The sequence below is a fragment of the Pyxicephalus adspersus genome, chromosome 7 (genome assembly GCF_032062135.1).
Source record: "Pyxicephalus adspersus chromosome 7, UCB_Pads_2.0, whole genome shotgun sequence".
NCBI lineage: Eukaryota > Metazoa > Chordata > Amphibia > Anura > Pyxicephalidae > Pyxicephalus > Pyxicephalus adspersus.
In genome coordinates this window covers 68,101,305-68,114,759 of record NC_092864.1, presented here as the reverse complement: position 1 = coordinate 68,114,759, position 13,455 = coordinate 68,101,305, and the positions used below count along the sequence as shown (strand labels likewise).

Below are 13,455 nucleotides of genomic sequence, written 5' to 3'. Positions count from 1 at the left end.
TAGGTGGCAGGGAGCTGCGGGGTATCCCCGTCTCAGGCCGGTAGGTGGCAGGGAGCTGTGAGGTAATTCTTTAATTGGCGGGAATGGTTATAAACATAAAACTGTATGTATAATCTGCACTCCTCATCCCTAAGGGGGGGAGCCTGAGAGAAATGTGTAATGATTAAGCTGCAATATATTTATGGTTTTCTTTATCAGAATGTCTTGTGCTAGAGGTGCAACATTCACCATAAACACCTATTACCTGTATATACCCTGACTGTCATCTGAGGTAACTGGCATTTGTGTGCTGGTGGACTGAGTGGCCCCTGTGGGGGAATATTTGGACCCCCGAGTCATTCCCATACTACAAGTATTAGGGAAAGTTATTACTGCTCAAAGTCACATGTAATAAAGGTAACTGGCCTGAAAGTTTATTATTTTTGATTGGTGGTGGCAATGCTGTTTATGCCCCAGCCTCCTGACAATACCCCAGGTTGTAAATGCTTGTGTGTCTTCTATTTAAATGTGATTTAGAATGTTGTTACAGCGGCTTGTGAACACTTTAAAATAAACAAAAAAAAAAACCTCAGGGGTGTATGGGTAAGAAGAGGGGGCAGGGTGCTATCCATGGTGAGTGCACATGTGCATCATTGGTATGTATATGCCCCATTTCTGCCTCACCCCTGGGGGCAGCCTGTGACCACTTCTTGGGTGCCTGACAGCAGTGAATGTTGTAGTAGTATACTGCTGGTGTTTATTAGGAGGTGCCTGGCAGTGGTGAATGTTCTGGTATTTATTAGGAGGTGCCTGACAGCAGTGAATGTTGTAGGATCCTGTTGCTGTCTGGAGGTGCCTGACATTGGTGAATGTTGTAGTAGGATCCTGTTGGTGTTTAATTGGAGGTGCCTGACGGTGAATGTTGTAGTAGTATACTGCTGCTGTTTGGAGGTGCCTGACGGTGGTGAATGTTGTAGTAGGATCCTGCTGGTGTTTATTAGGAGGTGCCCGACAGCAGTGAATGTTGTAGTAGGATCCTCAAATGCATTGAACAAAAAAAAGAAGTCGAAATACTAATGGTAGCTCTCTTCTCATATATCTACTTTGGATACAATGCTGGGTGAGATGCAAGCTGAATTGGGTTATCTGGAAAATTGCTCCAGGATGCTAAAACTTTTGGGCCCTCCCAAAATATTTTTAATAAATCTGGAGGGGGTGTACTGAATGTTTAATGAGAACCTTATTACCAGGCGGTTATTTAAAAGGCGTTGTGTTCATAGCTTTATTTCACAATTCTCACAGCCAATTGCCTTCCGAATGATATGAGACCTTGCTACCATCATTGTTTTAGGAAATTACCAAATCCTCAACTGCACGAACCTCCAACATGGCTTGCCCACTTGGCTTTTTACTTTGCATGTTTAAACCAGTCGGGATATCCATTACTATTCATCTCTACTGGGACCTCTGGGTTACTATTCCTCAAACTTGTCTAACTAGTATCTTCTACTTTGCAGTCTTGTTCTATTTTGCAGTTCCCTGCTCCATAAACATGTATTGACTACATATTGTCTCCGCTTTAGCATGCCGCTTAGTGCAAATTATTTTGAAATTTTTTAATGTCAATTACACATACCATAAGAACTGTGTCGTTTATTCTTCCCGTCTCCATTGGAATACTCTACAAGGTTTTCCATAAGCCTGGTTAGTTTTTTAAACTAATTTAAACTCACTTGGCCTCACTTGAAAACCGTAGCAGAATTTCCTGGTTACTCAGGCTTTTGTGACTTCAGATTTGTGATTTTGTGAACATTGAATGACTTTGTTGTGACCTTTTGGTTTGTGCCCATGACTGGGCGAGTTGTGAACTAATGCTCACAGTAATTGGCACCCTGAAATTGATGGCGGGGAAGAAATTTTAGCTCAAATTGAAAATTTACATATATACCCTCTTTCCCCCCCCTAAAGGATTGAATAGACTGGCAATGTATCTCTATTAATATAAAATGGATGTCTGCAAGCTAAACACTTATTTTGTAGGGTGATCAAACTTTTGTTCTCTGGTTCCCCACTCATGTCTCATCTTTGCTTGCACTTTGTCTACCTTGTGGTGTCCATGACCCTATGGGATTTCAAATTGGCGAAGGAGAGTTTTATTTCAATGTCTGTTGATGACTAAATGAGATTTAAGTAATTAACCACCATGTGTGGATGAAGGTTGTCAATTGGGGAGCTTCTCCAAACAAGAGGCCACTTCTTTATCACTCAGTCAGTGCATAAGGCTGAAATTAAGAAAACCTTCATCCAATTTATTTCCCACATTAAATGCACCAGTAATTGTTTCCTGATATTCTGCCAACCCATCTTTATTCTCCAACAAAACAAGTGAAACCCTCACCTCAATCTTTGCTTGTGCGTTGGAGGTCTCTCTGGTGGGCCAGACAAAGTTGTCATGTTTGTGGTGAAAGGGGAAGATGCAGGGAAAGCCTTAGCCAGTTTAAGGCAGTTTTTATTCAATTACTATAATGTAGTGGGGTACCTGGGGGTGTCCCTTAGTCCAAACATGGTTCCAGGCATTTTTATTAACACAGGATTTATATAGCACCAACATATTATGCAGTGCTGTACATTAAATAGAGGTTGCAAACGACACAGGAGGAGACGACTCTGCCCTGAAGAGCTTACAATCTAGGATTCAGAAGGCACTTTTGTTATGACCACAAGCTTGCATTGGCAAGTCATAGCTGATGCCACTGAACACCTAGCCAGATATGTGTAGAACAATCTGTCATCTGATGCCACTTTACTCTACAAAGGCAGCAAACTACACAGTCTGCCTGTACCCTGTATTCTTCTGATTATATGTTGCTGCTAACTGGCCTGTGGTCATTTAGACCTTATTCTTATTTTAGTTGGTATGCTTTTATCTCCAATACTTTTGCTGCCTCTTCCCTACCCATTTTATGTTAATTAGAAATTGTGGGGAAGGGGCTATACAATTGGATACCCCCTCCAGTTGTCAGGCTAAATACACACTTAAGCTGCGTACACACGTGCAATTTTTGTCGTTGGAAAGGATCTTTCACGATCCTTTCCAACGACAAGGGAGTGCACGATGCATGAACGATGCTGTACATACAGCACCCTTCTGCTCTATGGAGAGGGGGAGAGCGGCACCCTGCTGCGCGCTCTCCCCCTTCCCTTTCATTAGGATCGGTTGTCATCCATCGTCCGTGGATCCGGCAGGTCGGTCGTTCGGACGATGGACGACACCGACTGTACACACGGCAGATTTTCTCCTGATATTTGGCCGATGCCGATAAAAATCTGCCGTGTGTACGTAGCTTAATATGTGCCACCCCCAACATCCATTTTCTTAAACTTGTGTAACATTGTGTTTTTGTATTTTTTTTATTTTTTTTTTTTCCCTTTAGATTGGCGTGCAGTAAGTAAAGTTCTCAAAGATGCCGACTGTAAATGAAGCCGATGACCGTATGAAAAAGTTTAAGAATAAAGGCAAAGACACTGCAGTGAGTTCACATGCTAAAAACAATTTCACAATTGTAGGTTCTCCTTGTTTTGGTCACTTTAAATCTAATGGTATTTGGTAGATGACTTCTTATAATGAAGATTTTGGCAGCTCTCTAAAATGCTTCCTTAGAACAGATGAAGGTAAGAATTCTTATTGCAGGGGAGACATAGCCTGTCCCTTGCTGCAATAAGACCTCATCCACCATTTTAAAGAACAACTTTAGTTCCGCTTTAAGGTCTTAGCTGCAATGTTCTTGGGTTTGGATACATTTGAATGTGTATAGTGTGTTCTTAGCCCTATTTAATTGTAAGAACATTTCTACACTAATATCAGGTATTGACATAACCTGTTTATACAAAGGGTCAGTCAACCTAAGACTTCTGGATAAGCTGACCACACAATGACTAGTTCTAAAATTCTAAGCAAGCTTGTTGGTCTTGCCTAATTCTGGTGTGTGGCGCACAGAGCACATGTTGAGAACGGGCAGAAATCCAATCATATAAAGAAAATTGGACCTATAGAACTCTGCGATAATTGTTGGCTTTTGTGATCATGGTAAATAGGATGGTGGCTGCAAGTCATATAGTTGTTCATGTGGACTTCTGAAGTCCAAATTTGGACAATTTTCTTTTTCAATTCATTGAAATTGTGAAGACTGGGAATTTAGGATATCTGATTTTGATTCCCTGCATGTAGGAAAGTCTTGTAAATCTAATATTTCACACCTGCACTTTTCTAGGAACTAAGGCGACGAAGAGTAGAGGTAAATGTGGAGCTCAGAAAGGCTAAGAAAGACGAGCAGATTCTAAAGAGGAGAAATGTGTCTTCATTTCCAGATGATGAACTTAACTCTCCTGAACAGCAGAAGGCTCAACAGGTACCACTATTTTCATAAAGATCAAAGGGCTCTATTTATAAATGATTCCAATGTTTATCTAAAATTCTGAATTTTCCTGCACTTCTTGTTTTGGTGCCTAATAAACAATTGCTTGTTCTGCCACCTAGTGGCCAATTAAGTGCACAGCTGTTACAACTGGAAATGCTGTATGTGTAAACTAATATGGATGTGTCTGGACAGGTAGAATAATTTGTAAGTACCCACCAAGTGGGTGTGGCAATAGAGAAAAATCTAGGGTTAAATCCGTTTTGGGTGCTTGAACCATTTTTATTTGATTACACTTCTGTAGTTTTTACATGTAGACAGGAAGAGCCCCATTTGTCAAACACGATAATTCATCCTTATACAAGTGTTCACAATTTGCTGTGTTTTAGAGTGGTTTCCAAATGCATAACTAAATATACAGTTATAGTAAAAGTTTTTTTGTTCATGAAATATTTCAATTTTTAAGCTGAGGAGCAATAAAACCAGTTTATCCGCTCTAACTGACAACTCACTACAGCTAAGTGAGTCAATCATTTCTTCAGCTTGAATGTTATTTAAAGGTCATGTGTAGGTGTCGCATCAGATTGAAGGAAAACTTACCGGTAAGTGCACACTTAGTGTAAGTGAATGGCTTATGAGCAGTTTCACTGAAGAATCAGCATTTTTTTTTGTCCCTTCCAGACTTCACCACAACTTTTCTACACAGTGAAGCAAATCTAAAAAGTGACTTTTTTTGGCAGCTAGGACTGCTTTTTAAAGCATTAGGAAGGCAAACAGTGCACTCTATGCATTGTTAAACTGGCTGTAATAGAAAGTGCACTATTATGGCATCCAGATCCAAAAATACAACTGACAAAGCTTGTAAAATAACATATTCAGTAACAAAAATTTGATGCTATTTCTATTTCCAGATTGGTTTTCTTAGAAACATTTCCAGCCCTTTTGCAGTAGAATGATTTCAGTCAAAACTGTGCAAATTAGTCAAGCACTAGAACTTTAGAGCCCAGACTTTGGTCCTTGACTATACATGTAATGCAATTTTTTTTTTTTCCTCTTTAGGGTCCTCCATTATCCCTTGATGAAATAATAGAAGGTATTCATTCTGGAGATTCAGATCTTGAGCTGAAATGTACACAGGCTACCAGGTAGGTGTCAAGGTTTATGAATGATGCCAAACAGTAAAGGCAAAAATTATATACAGTTTTAACACAAAATTGGCAGACTGTTAACCATCTTATCACTGTGCCTTCAAAATATTCAAGATAGGTTAGTCAATTCAACCCTATTTTTTTCCAAATTGTTTTATTATGAAAACATGAAGATTCATACAAAAAATAAAACAATCATACAATATGGGTCAAAGTTATACAACCAAAAATGTAGCAATAATAAAACCATAAACAGGATTGTGTAAAACCATTTGGTACCTGAGGAGTATTAATTTTTGTTTTCATTCAACCCTATTTTTGACCTCCTAACTGCACAGCATAACATGTCTAAAATGGGGTTTTTCTGTACCCATATTCAAGAGGTTTGATAACATCTTGCCTTATAGGAAGACAAGTTCATGAGATTTAGTCAAACTGTAATAAACCAGACATATTTTTGGATCTTCCTTATATCAAAAAGTTAGTATAATAAAAACTCCATGAAATGTAAGTTTTATATCTGACTTCATAATTCTACTTTGCAGGAAAATGTTGTCACGTGAGAGGAATCCTCCCTTAAATGATATCATTGAGGCTGGACTAATACCAAAGCTGGTGGATTTCCTAACTTACCATGATAATAGCATGTTGCAGTTTGAAGCAGCATGGGCCCTCACGAATATTGCATCAGGCACCTCAGACCAGACCAAAGCTGTGGTAGAGGCAAATGCTATTCCATCCTTTATAGCTCTGATCTCCTCCCCACATGCACAAATAAGTGAGCAGGCTGTTTGGGCACTGGGGAACATTGCTGGTAAGTTTCATGCCTCTCCTTCACAAAACAAATTGCATTTATACTGATTAAATAATTGCTCTGAATGTATAGAAGTATAACTAAAATTAAAACCAGCCAATCCAGCTTTACTGTCGTGTCCCCACAAAAACGGGCAACAAAAGGTAGTGACAAGGAAGCTCAGGGCAGGAAATAAATGTAAGTATGATTCCATTGTAGTAACTGGCTAACAGTTCACTGACATTGTAAAGAACCTCTGCCACCTAGTAGTAAGAGGACTGCTGTGCTTCTGACGCTTCAGTTTTTTAAAAATGTAAAACAATACACTAGTTTGAACAGTACCATTATGGACCGCATCCAATTCCTGGGTATGTATAGGTATGCAACTTTCCACCCTAAATAAGTCAAGGCTATTTGTAATCTCCAAAAGATAGCACTATAGAAATTCAGGAAGATATCTAAAATGCTGCTAATTGGCACATGAAACTTTATAAATAAATCAAGTAAAATGCGGTTGCCAGATGTATATAGTAAACTGTGAGGAGGGTATTGTAGGAAGTGGTAAGCTACAGACTAAATACAGTAATTTGAAGAGCCCCCAGCAAATTGGCGATGAGACTAAATTCAACACATTACCAGGGTTTGGCATGTATCTGGATTGATGTGCATGCACAATGCAGTTTGGCCATGAGGTTTGGAACTTAATCTTTCTGTAAGACTATTGATTCCCTTAACCATAGAAACCAACATTTTCATTAAGGATTTTATTTTTTTTTTAATTTCTAATTGGCAATTTCTTTCCAGGTGATGGTCCAGTCTACAGAGACATACTAATCAGCTGCAATGTGGTTCCACCACTTTTATCTTTGGTGACGCCACAGACACCGGTATGTACTTTTGTTTGTATCTAGTTTGTCAATATTTTCTCACCCTTGGTTTAATATACTAAACACAAATTGTGCCCTTCATATTTGTATTTAGCCAATCCTATTGGCAGCTAAAACTACTTTCGCTTTACCATGCTGCAAAATTGTTAAACTTGCTCTCAAGCATTCCCTCACTGCCTAAAATGGCAAGGATTTGCCTAGTTGCTGCTGTCTTAACTAGTAGTTGGAAGAAACAACTTTATAAACTTAAAAAAAAAAAAAAAAAAAAAAAAGCATTATCGCCTATAACATGAGCAAAAGAACTAGATGTGTAATTCCCAACAGCTTTCCATTTAAAGAGAATTGGCAGACTGTTATTACTTTTGTTTACATTTTGGTGACTTGGCATGAGGTAAGCAACCATTTCAGTTTCTCTTGGTGAACCCATTGCAGCTACAATAGAACCTGATGCTCTTTACCAGTATCATGGGATGATGGTTACTTAAAGCACTTTCATGTGAAATGCATCAGTGTCTAAAACTTTCAATATTCTCTTTAACTGCTTGAATCTAAATACTATGAAGATTCCACTTCTCAGTGGAATGTCTACAGATTTTGGCCTAAAACACTCTACAGAAACCTAACATTAGGTGTATAAATAAATGTAATGTTTATCATAGTAAAGATGAATGTTGTACTTGCTAATGATTGTTAAATACATTTTCTCCCCTGTAAGTTATTGGCACAAGTTTTAAGACCCTCATTTGTGATCAAGACAATCTGTTCTTGCCTGTGCCATGTTTGGCGTCATAAGTACTAATGGGTGTTAAGGCCTTTCTTTAATATGTCAGTTAATGCATAATTTTTTTAAATTAATTTTTTGGTTCTCCCCCTCTCTCCTTAGATTGGTTTTCTTAGAAACATTACATGGACCCTGTCTAACCTTTGTCGCAACAAAAACCCATACCCACCCATTAAAGCAGTCAAACAAATGTTGCCAGTGCTAACACAGCTTCTCTACCATGACGACAAAGACATCCTTTCTGATGCATGTTGGGCAATGTCTTACCTCACAGATGGTTCCAATGACAGGATTGATGTTGTTGTGTCGGCAGGTGTTGTGGACAAGATAGTACAGCTAATGCAGAGTCAAGAACTTAACATATTGGTAAGAAATCTTTAGTAGCACAACTGCTGCACTTGTGCTAGAAGTAGTGGTAAACAAAACCCTGTAGAAATGATCCATATAGGGAACTCTTCCTAATTTATTCTGTTAAAAATCATACAAGAGAGCACTCTGGGTCTGAATCTGGAAGAAAAAGTTCCTTCTCCAGATAAGGAAGGGATACGTCTGTGAAAATGTGGATTCAGCTCCTGCATGAAGTGGCTTCAGCAAGTTCTATAGATAGCTTGAAGAAAAATGCTGGATGCTTTTCTAGAAGCACAGAATATAACAGTGGTTTTAAAGTAAAGCTAACAAACTGTTGATCCAGGGAACATCTGACTGCCTTACATTATCAGGAAGGAATTTTTTTTTTTTTTTTCCCCCTGTTGGAGCAAATGGTACCAGGTGGTTTTTTTTTTTTTTTCTCCTCTGGACCAACTGTCCCTAAAGCTGCGTACACACTTCCAATTTTTATCGTTCAAAATGAACGACGAACGATCAATTGGGCAAAAATCGTTCGTAAAAAAAGTAACCGACGAACGATGAAAGTCGTTGGAAATGAACGACCGGACCGGCGGATCGGATTGGACGACGATCGTTGACCATCGTTCGTGTGTACGATCGTTCATTGATCGTCCATGGTCTGAGCATGCGTGATGAACGAACGTTCCTGTGGTGCACGTCACTTCCTGTATCGTTCAAACGATCGCATCTATTGTGTGTACAATATCTACGAACGATCGTGTCGTTATCTGTATGTACAGGATCGGTGCTATACGATCATTCGCAGATATCGTGCAGGATCGTTCGTCGTTCGTTTACCAACGATAATTGGAAGTGTGTACGTAGTTTAAGATTTTAAATCTGGGATGTTTATTTCCCTAGTGGTTGAACTTGATAGACACATGTATCTAACTTTTTTTTTTTTCTCCCACCTCTTCAGACACCAGCCCTACGTAGCATTGGAAATATAGTAACTGGAACTGACAAGCAGACCCAAGTTGCCATTGATGCAGGAATCCTGTCTGTCCTGCCCCAACTTCTTAGGCATCCTAAGCCTAGTGTCCAGAGGGAGGCAGCATGGGCTCTTAGCAATATTGCTGCAGGGCCAGCTCCACAGATTCAGCAACTTATAACTTGTGGCCTTCTTCCTCCACTTATTGATATTCTGAACAAGGTAAATCTTTTTAGAAAGTTCATACATGGTGGTTGTGTTTTTGGGTACAGTGTTTGTTTTCTTCTCCCTCCTTTAGGGTGATTTTAAAGCTCAGAAAGAAGCAGTTTGGGCCGTGACAAACTACACAAGTGGAGGTACTGTAGAGCAAGTTGTACAGCTGGTACATTGTGGAGTGCTGGAACCCCTGCTTAACCTCCTAACTGTCAAGGACAGCAAGACTATACTAGTTATCCTAGATGCCATTTCCAATATATTTCTGGTAAGCCTTTATTGATTTGCATATGAAGAAATGTACAATGTCTTTTGCATATGGACATCTGATAGGAGTTATGAAATATGACCTTCTGTAATGGCACTTGTCAGGTGACATGTGTAATGCTCAATACTTTATTGGGGTCACAACAGAGGCCAGAGAACATGTGTACAAAGATCTAGTTGGGGTAATGTGTATGTACTTCTGGTATGTTCAGGTATGCTTTGTAAGTGTTAAATTCATATCCAGCCCAGGGTTTTGTTCCATAGTCTTGCCTCAACTTTCTTGTTACCCTAGTTGTGCACAGCCCAAATAAGAGGGGCAGCTTAGTTAAGACTAGTGTACTCAGTGATTTAAAGGCTGGTTGAAGTCTAAGGTTTCCCTAAGGACCAGTACATAATTCTTATATAGTTCATTGCTTTGTAAATCTGTTTACAGTTCTCCATTGTTATAGGAACATTTTCAAGTCTAGGTAGTTGTGACAACACTCACTTGGGCATTTTCTTAATTGGCTCCCTTTTTTGTTTGTGCACTGGAAAAAGTGGACTAACACCCACTTTATCCATGTTGGGTATTTTACCTTTATTAGCACAATGATACAAACACAATCTAACAGATTTTAAAGCTAGCTTCCAATTAATACTTGCTGGTTAATGGCCTCAAGTATAAACATTCTTCCTTTATGTCTAAGCAGGAGGGGATCCATCTTTTTGCATAGGGAGCAGGACAGAAGTCTGATGAGGTATTGTGTTTACTGCACACAGTAGTGCTGTAGTATATTGATGATACAATACTTACATTTTGTCATTTTGTACCCATGCACTTGGATGCCTTTAACCTGTATCTTAAGCTCATTTAAGAGGTTTTACTTAGGTGTGTGGGGTAATTGTTCTCACTGCAGGTTTTGTAGATGGCTCATTTGTGCTTTCTCTGCAGCTGCATGTTGTGCATTATTGGAGTTTTTCAGATTTTACTGGACTATAAATGTCTCGCATAAGTAGTCACTTGGAATTATGATGATTGCTATGAGTGTTTCTGCAGCAGCCTTTAAGTGGTAATTGAGAATCTTGGGAATGTATAGTGTCAGGCTTACATTTTTAGTGTGCACACTGTATTTCATTAACCTTAACCTTTTTCATGGTTGCGTCTTAGAATATAAATTTCACTCATTAGATGACCCTTGGTATATGAAAGGTAACACAATTTCCTCCTTATTTTGGTAGGTTGCAGGGTAACCACTTGTATGATCTTTTAATGCTACTTGAGAAATATGTAATCTGTCTTGCTGTAATTCAATTTTTCAATAGTCTTACTGACAACAGGATTTCCCTCATAGGTCCTGCTGTATGCATTTTCAAACATCCTACAGTTCTAGTTTATTATGTAGATGCCTTTCCTCTTATAGGACTTAAGATTGCAAATACAGAATTTTTATGGACATGAGCTTTGGGGTTTCTTTTCTTTTTCTATTTAGGCTGCAGAGAAGCTTGGCGAGCTGGATAAATTAAGTTTAGTTGTGGAAGAATTGGGAGGCTTGGAGAAAATTGAGGCTCTGCAGACACATGACAATCATATGGTTTACCATGCAGCTTTGGCTCTCATAGAAAAATACTTCTCAGGCGAGGTATGTTATGTTAGTAAATATGTAGACCATAGGAACAGTTGAATAAAACATGAAAATTGGTTTTCTATAGTTTCTAATAAGTCTGTCTATTACCCTCTGGCATCAGCAAAGGATTTTTCCCCCAGGGAAGCAACACTCAAACTTTTTTTTCTGTAAAGCAGATATCCTCAATATTTGCATTAACATGCAGTTGACCAGCTGTAACGAATAGTAGTGGCTGGTGAGCGTAACTTGGATAGTATCATAAAAGATCAGTTAAAGTAAACATTACAGCCAGACAGATCATTTATGTGAATGATGTCCCTTCTGTATTACTTGATCAGATTACATAAAGCCCACGCATGGGAGATCATTCATTCCTGGCAGCCCCGGGGGATGCTGGGATACCTGGCAGACACCTGAGGAAGATAAGAAAATAGGCAAGTATGTCTGTTGCAGAGTCAGTCCCATCTGCAATAGAAGACTGGCCTGCTCAAACTTTCAAAGCCGAACAGAGCTGTTTTCACAAAATCTGACCGTTTCCAGACCTTGCCCACTCTACCAAGCTCGACATGTATAAACTGTCAATGTAGAGTTCTTTGTACTCTACATTTCTCATCTACAAGGCTTTGTATAAATTTTGTATATTTGAGTAGATGGTGGATAACTTGAATCCAATCAATGTATACTGCCAATATTGTTTCCTCTATATTGGCTGTATATGAAAATCTGTTGCAAATTTGTCAAAGATGGGTCATGTAATTCTTAGTGCTCAAAGTATTGACATCTTTCATACACCAGATTGTGTGAGTTGGTTATTTTAACAAAATCTAGTATATTTTATGAATACAAATGTGTAGCAGCTGTAATCTGAAACTACACTGAATAGTACATGGTCAAAGGGAAACATAAGCAACTTTGGGGCCAATATTTAAAGCTTTTTTTTTTTCTATGCAGGACTTGCAGCATTTTCCCCAGGTTTTAACCCTCTACACACAGAAAAATACCTGATGTGCCAGAAATGGCATGCATTTACCTTATAAAAAAACAATTTGACTCCTATTTCAAAAAATGTTTCTCTTCATGTCTAATGTTACAAAAAAATTCCTCCCTTCTCACTAAACAACTTATAACTGTTGGGATTTAATTAACAATTATTTGTTGGGACTGCGGTTGATAAGCAATGTGTAAAATTTGTGATGTACTTGAATTCTTGAGTTATTTCTAAAATGAATTGGCAGTATAACATGTTGTCTAATTATTCTCTTTTAACCCTCCTGAGTTATCTTAAACTGTCAATTAAGTGGAACAGTGAAAAAAAAATCTGATCAGAAAATACATCTAATGTAGCATTCTAACAAACTTGTATATCTGTATGCTAGGATGCAGAGGAGATGGCTGTCCTGGAACCAGAGGCTTCTAAAGAAAGATATGCATTTCAAGCACCAAATATCCCCAAGGAGGCTTTCAATTTCTAATGACAAAATGCCTGGTGAAAAGTTAAGTAGAAAAAAAGCTGGGAATAAATAACGCACAATAAAGCATTATTTGTAAAATGTTTCTGGTCAATTTTCTTATTTACAATGCCAGTTGTATGAAGGTACATGTGTGGCTTTATATTGGCGGGTGTTGTACCAAATGTCTTTTGGGTGGCTAAATTTACCACTTGTCACAGTATAGCTATGTTCCAGAAAGGCAAAGAACAATAGCCCTGCAAAAGTCCTACTCACTGTTATGTTGCTTTTGAACTTCAGTCTTTGAGAAGTGTCACAATTTAAATGGTGTGTGTGTGTGTTCATGGTTGGTCTCCTACTGTGTGGCTTGTCCTTGGTTCTGGTTTACTGTTTAAAACCCATCTGTGCACATTGCTTTTGTCCTTGTTGACATCACTTGGTAACCTGACAAGGTTTAAGTAGAGCAACAAGCTTGCCAATCTCCTAGAACATGTTACTGTGTACAAGTAGTCTAAAAGCTATATGCCTGTCAATTTTTCTTAGTTTTTTTTTTTTTTTTTTTTTTTTTTTTTTTCCCCTTCTGAAATCAAAAGAATTGTACG

The 13,455-nt window shown here is 38.6% G+C and overlaps 1 protein-coding gene across 6 annotated transcripts in view; it reads left to right on the top strand.

Moving 5' to 3' along the window:
• KPNA7 (karyopherin subunit alpha 7) overlaps positions 1–12,955 on the top strand; it is a 14,580-nt gene extending 1,625 nt beyond the window's left edge. For 3 of the 6 annotated variants that reach the window (XM_072418866.1, XM_072418863.1, XM_072418867.1), the window contains exons 2-11: positions 3,414–3,509; positions 4,251–4,388; positions 5,454–5,539; positions 6,088–6,356; positions 7,140–7,222; positions 8,106–8,369; positions 9,310–9,543; positions 9,620–9,802; positions 11,271–11,420; positions 12,782–12,955. In XM_072418866.1, coding sequence (XP_072274967.1) covers positions 3,444–3,509; positions 4,251–4,388; positions 5,454–5,539; positions 6,088–6,356; positions 7,140–7,222; positions 8,106–8,369; positions 9,310–9,543; positions 9,620–9,802; positions 11,271–11,420; positions 12,782–12,877 — 1,569 coding nt within the window. In that variant the 5' untranslated portion in view covers positions 3,414–3,443 and the 3' untranslated portion in view covers positions 12,878–12,955. Of the gene's footprint in view, positions 1–8; positions 41–98; positions 397–3,117; positions 3,510–4,250; positions 4,389–5,453; positions 5,540–6,087; positions 6,357–7,139; positions 7,223–8,105; positions 8,370–9,309; positions 9,544–9,619; positions 9,803–11,270; positions 11,421–12,781 lie in introns of those variants that run through there. The other 3 variants (XM_072418865.1, XM_072418864.1, XM_072418868.1) reach the window with 3 other exon arrangements.
• Positions 12,956–13,455: the final 500 nt, after the last annotated feature.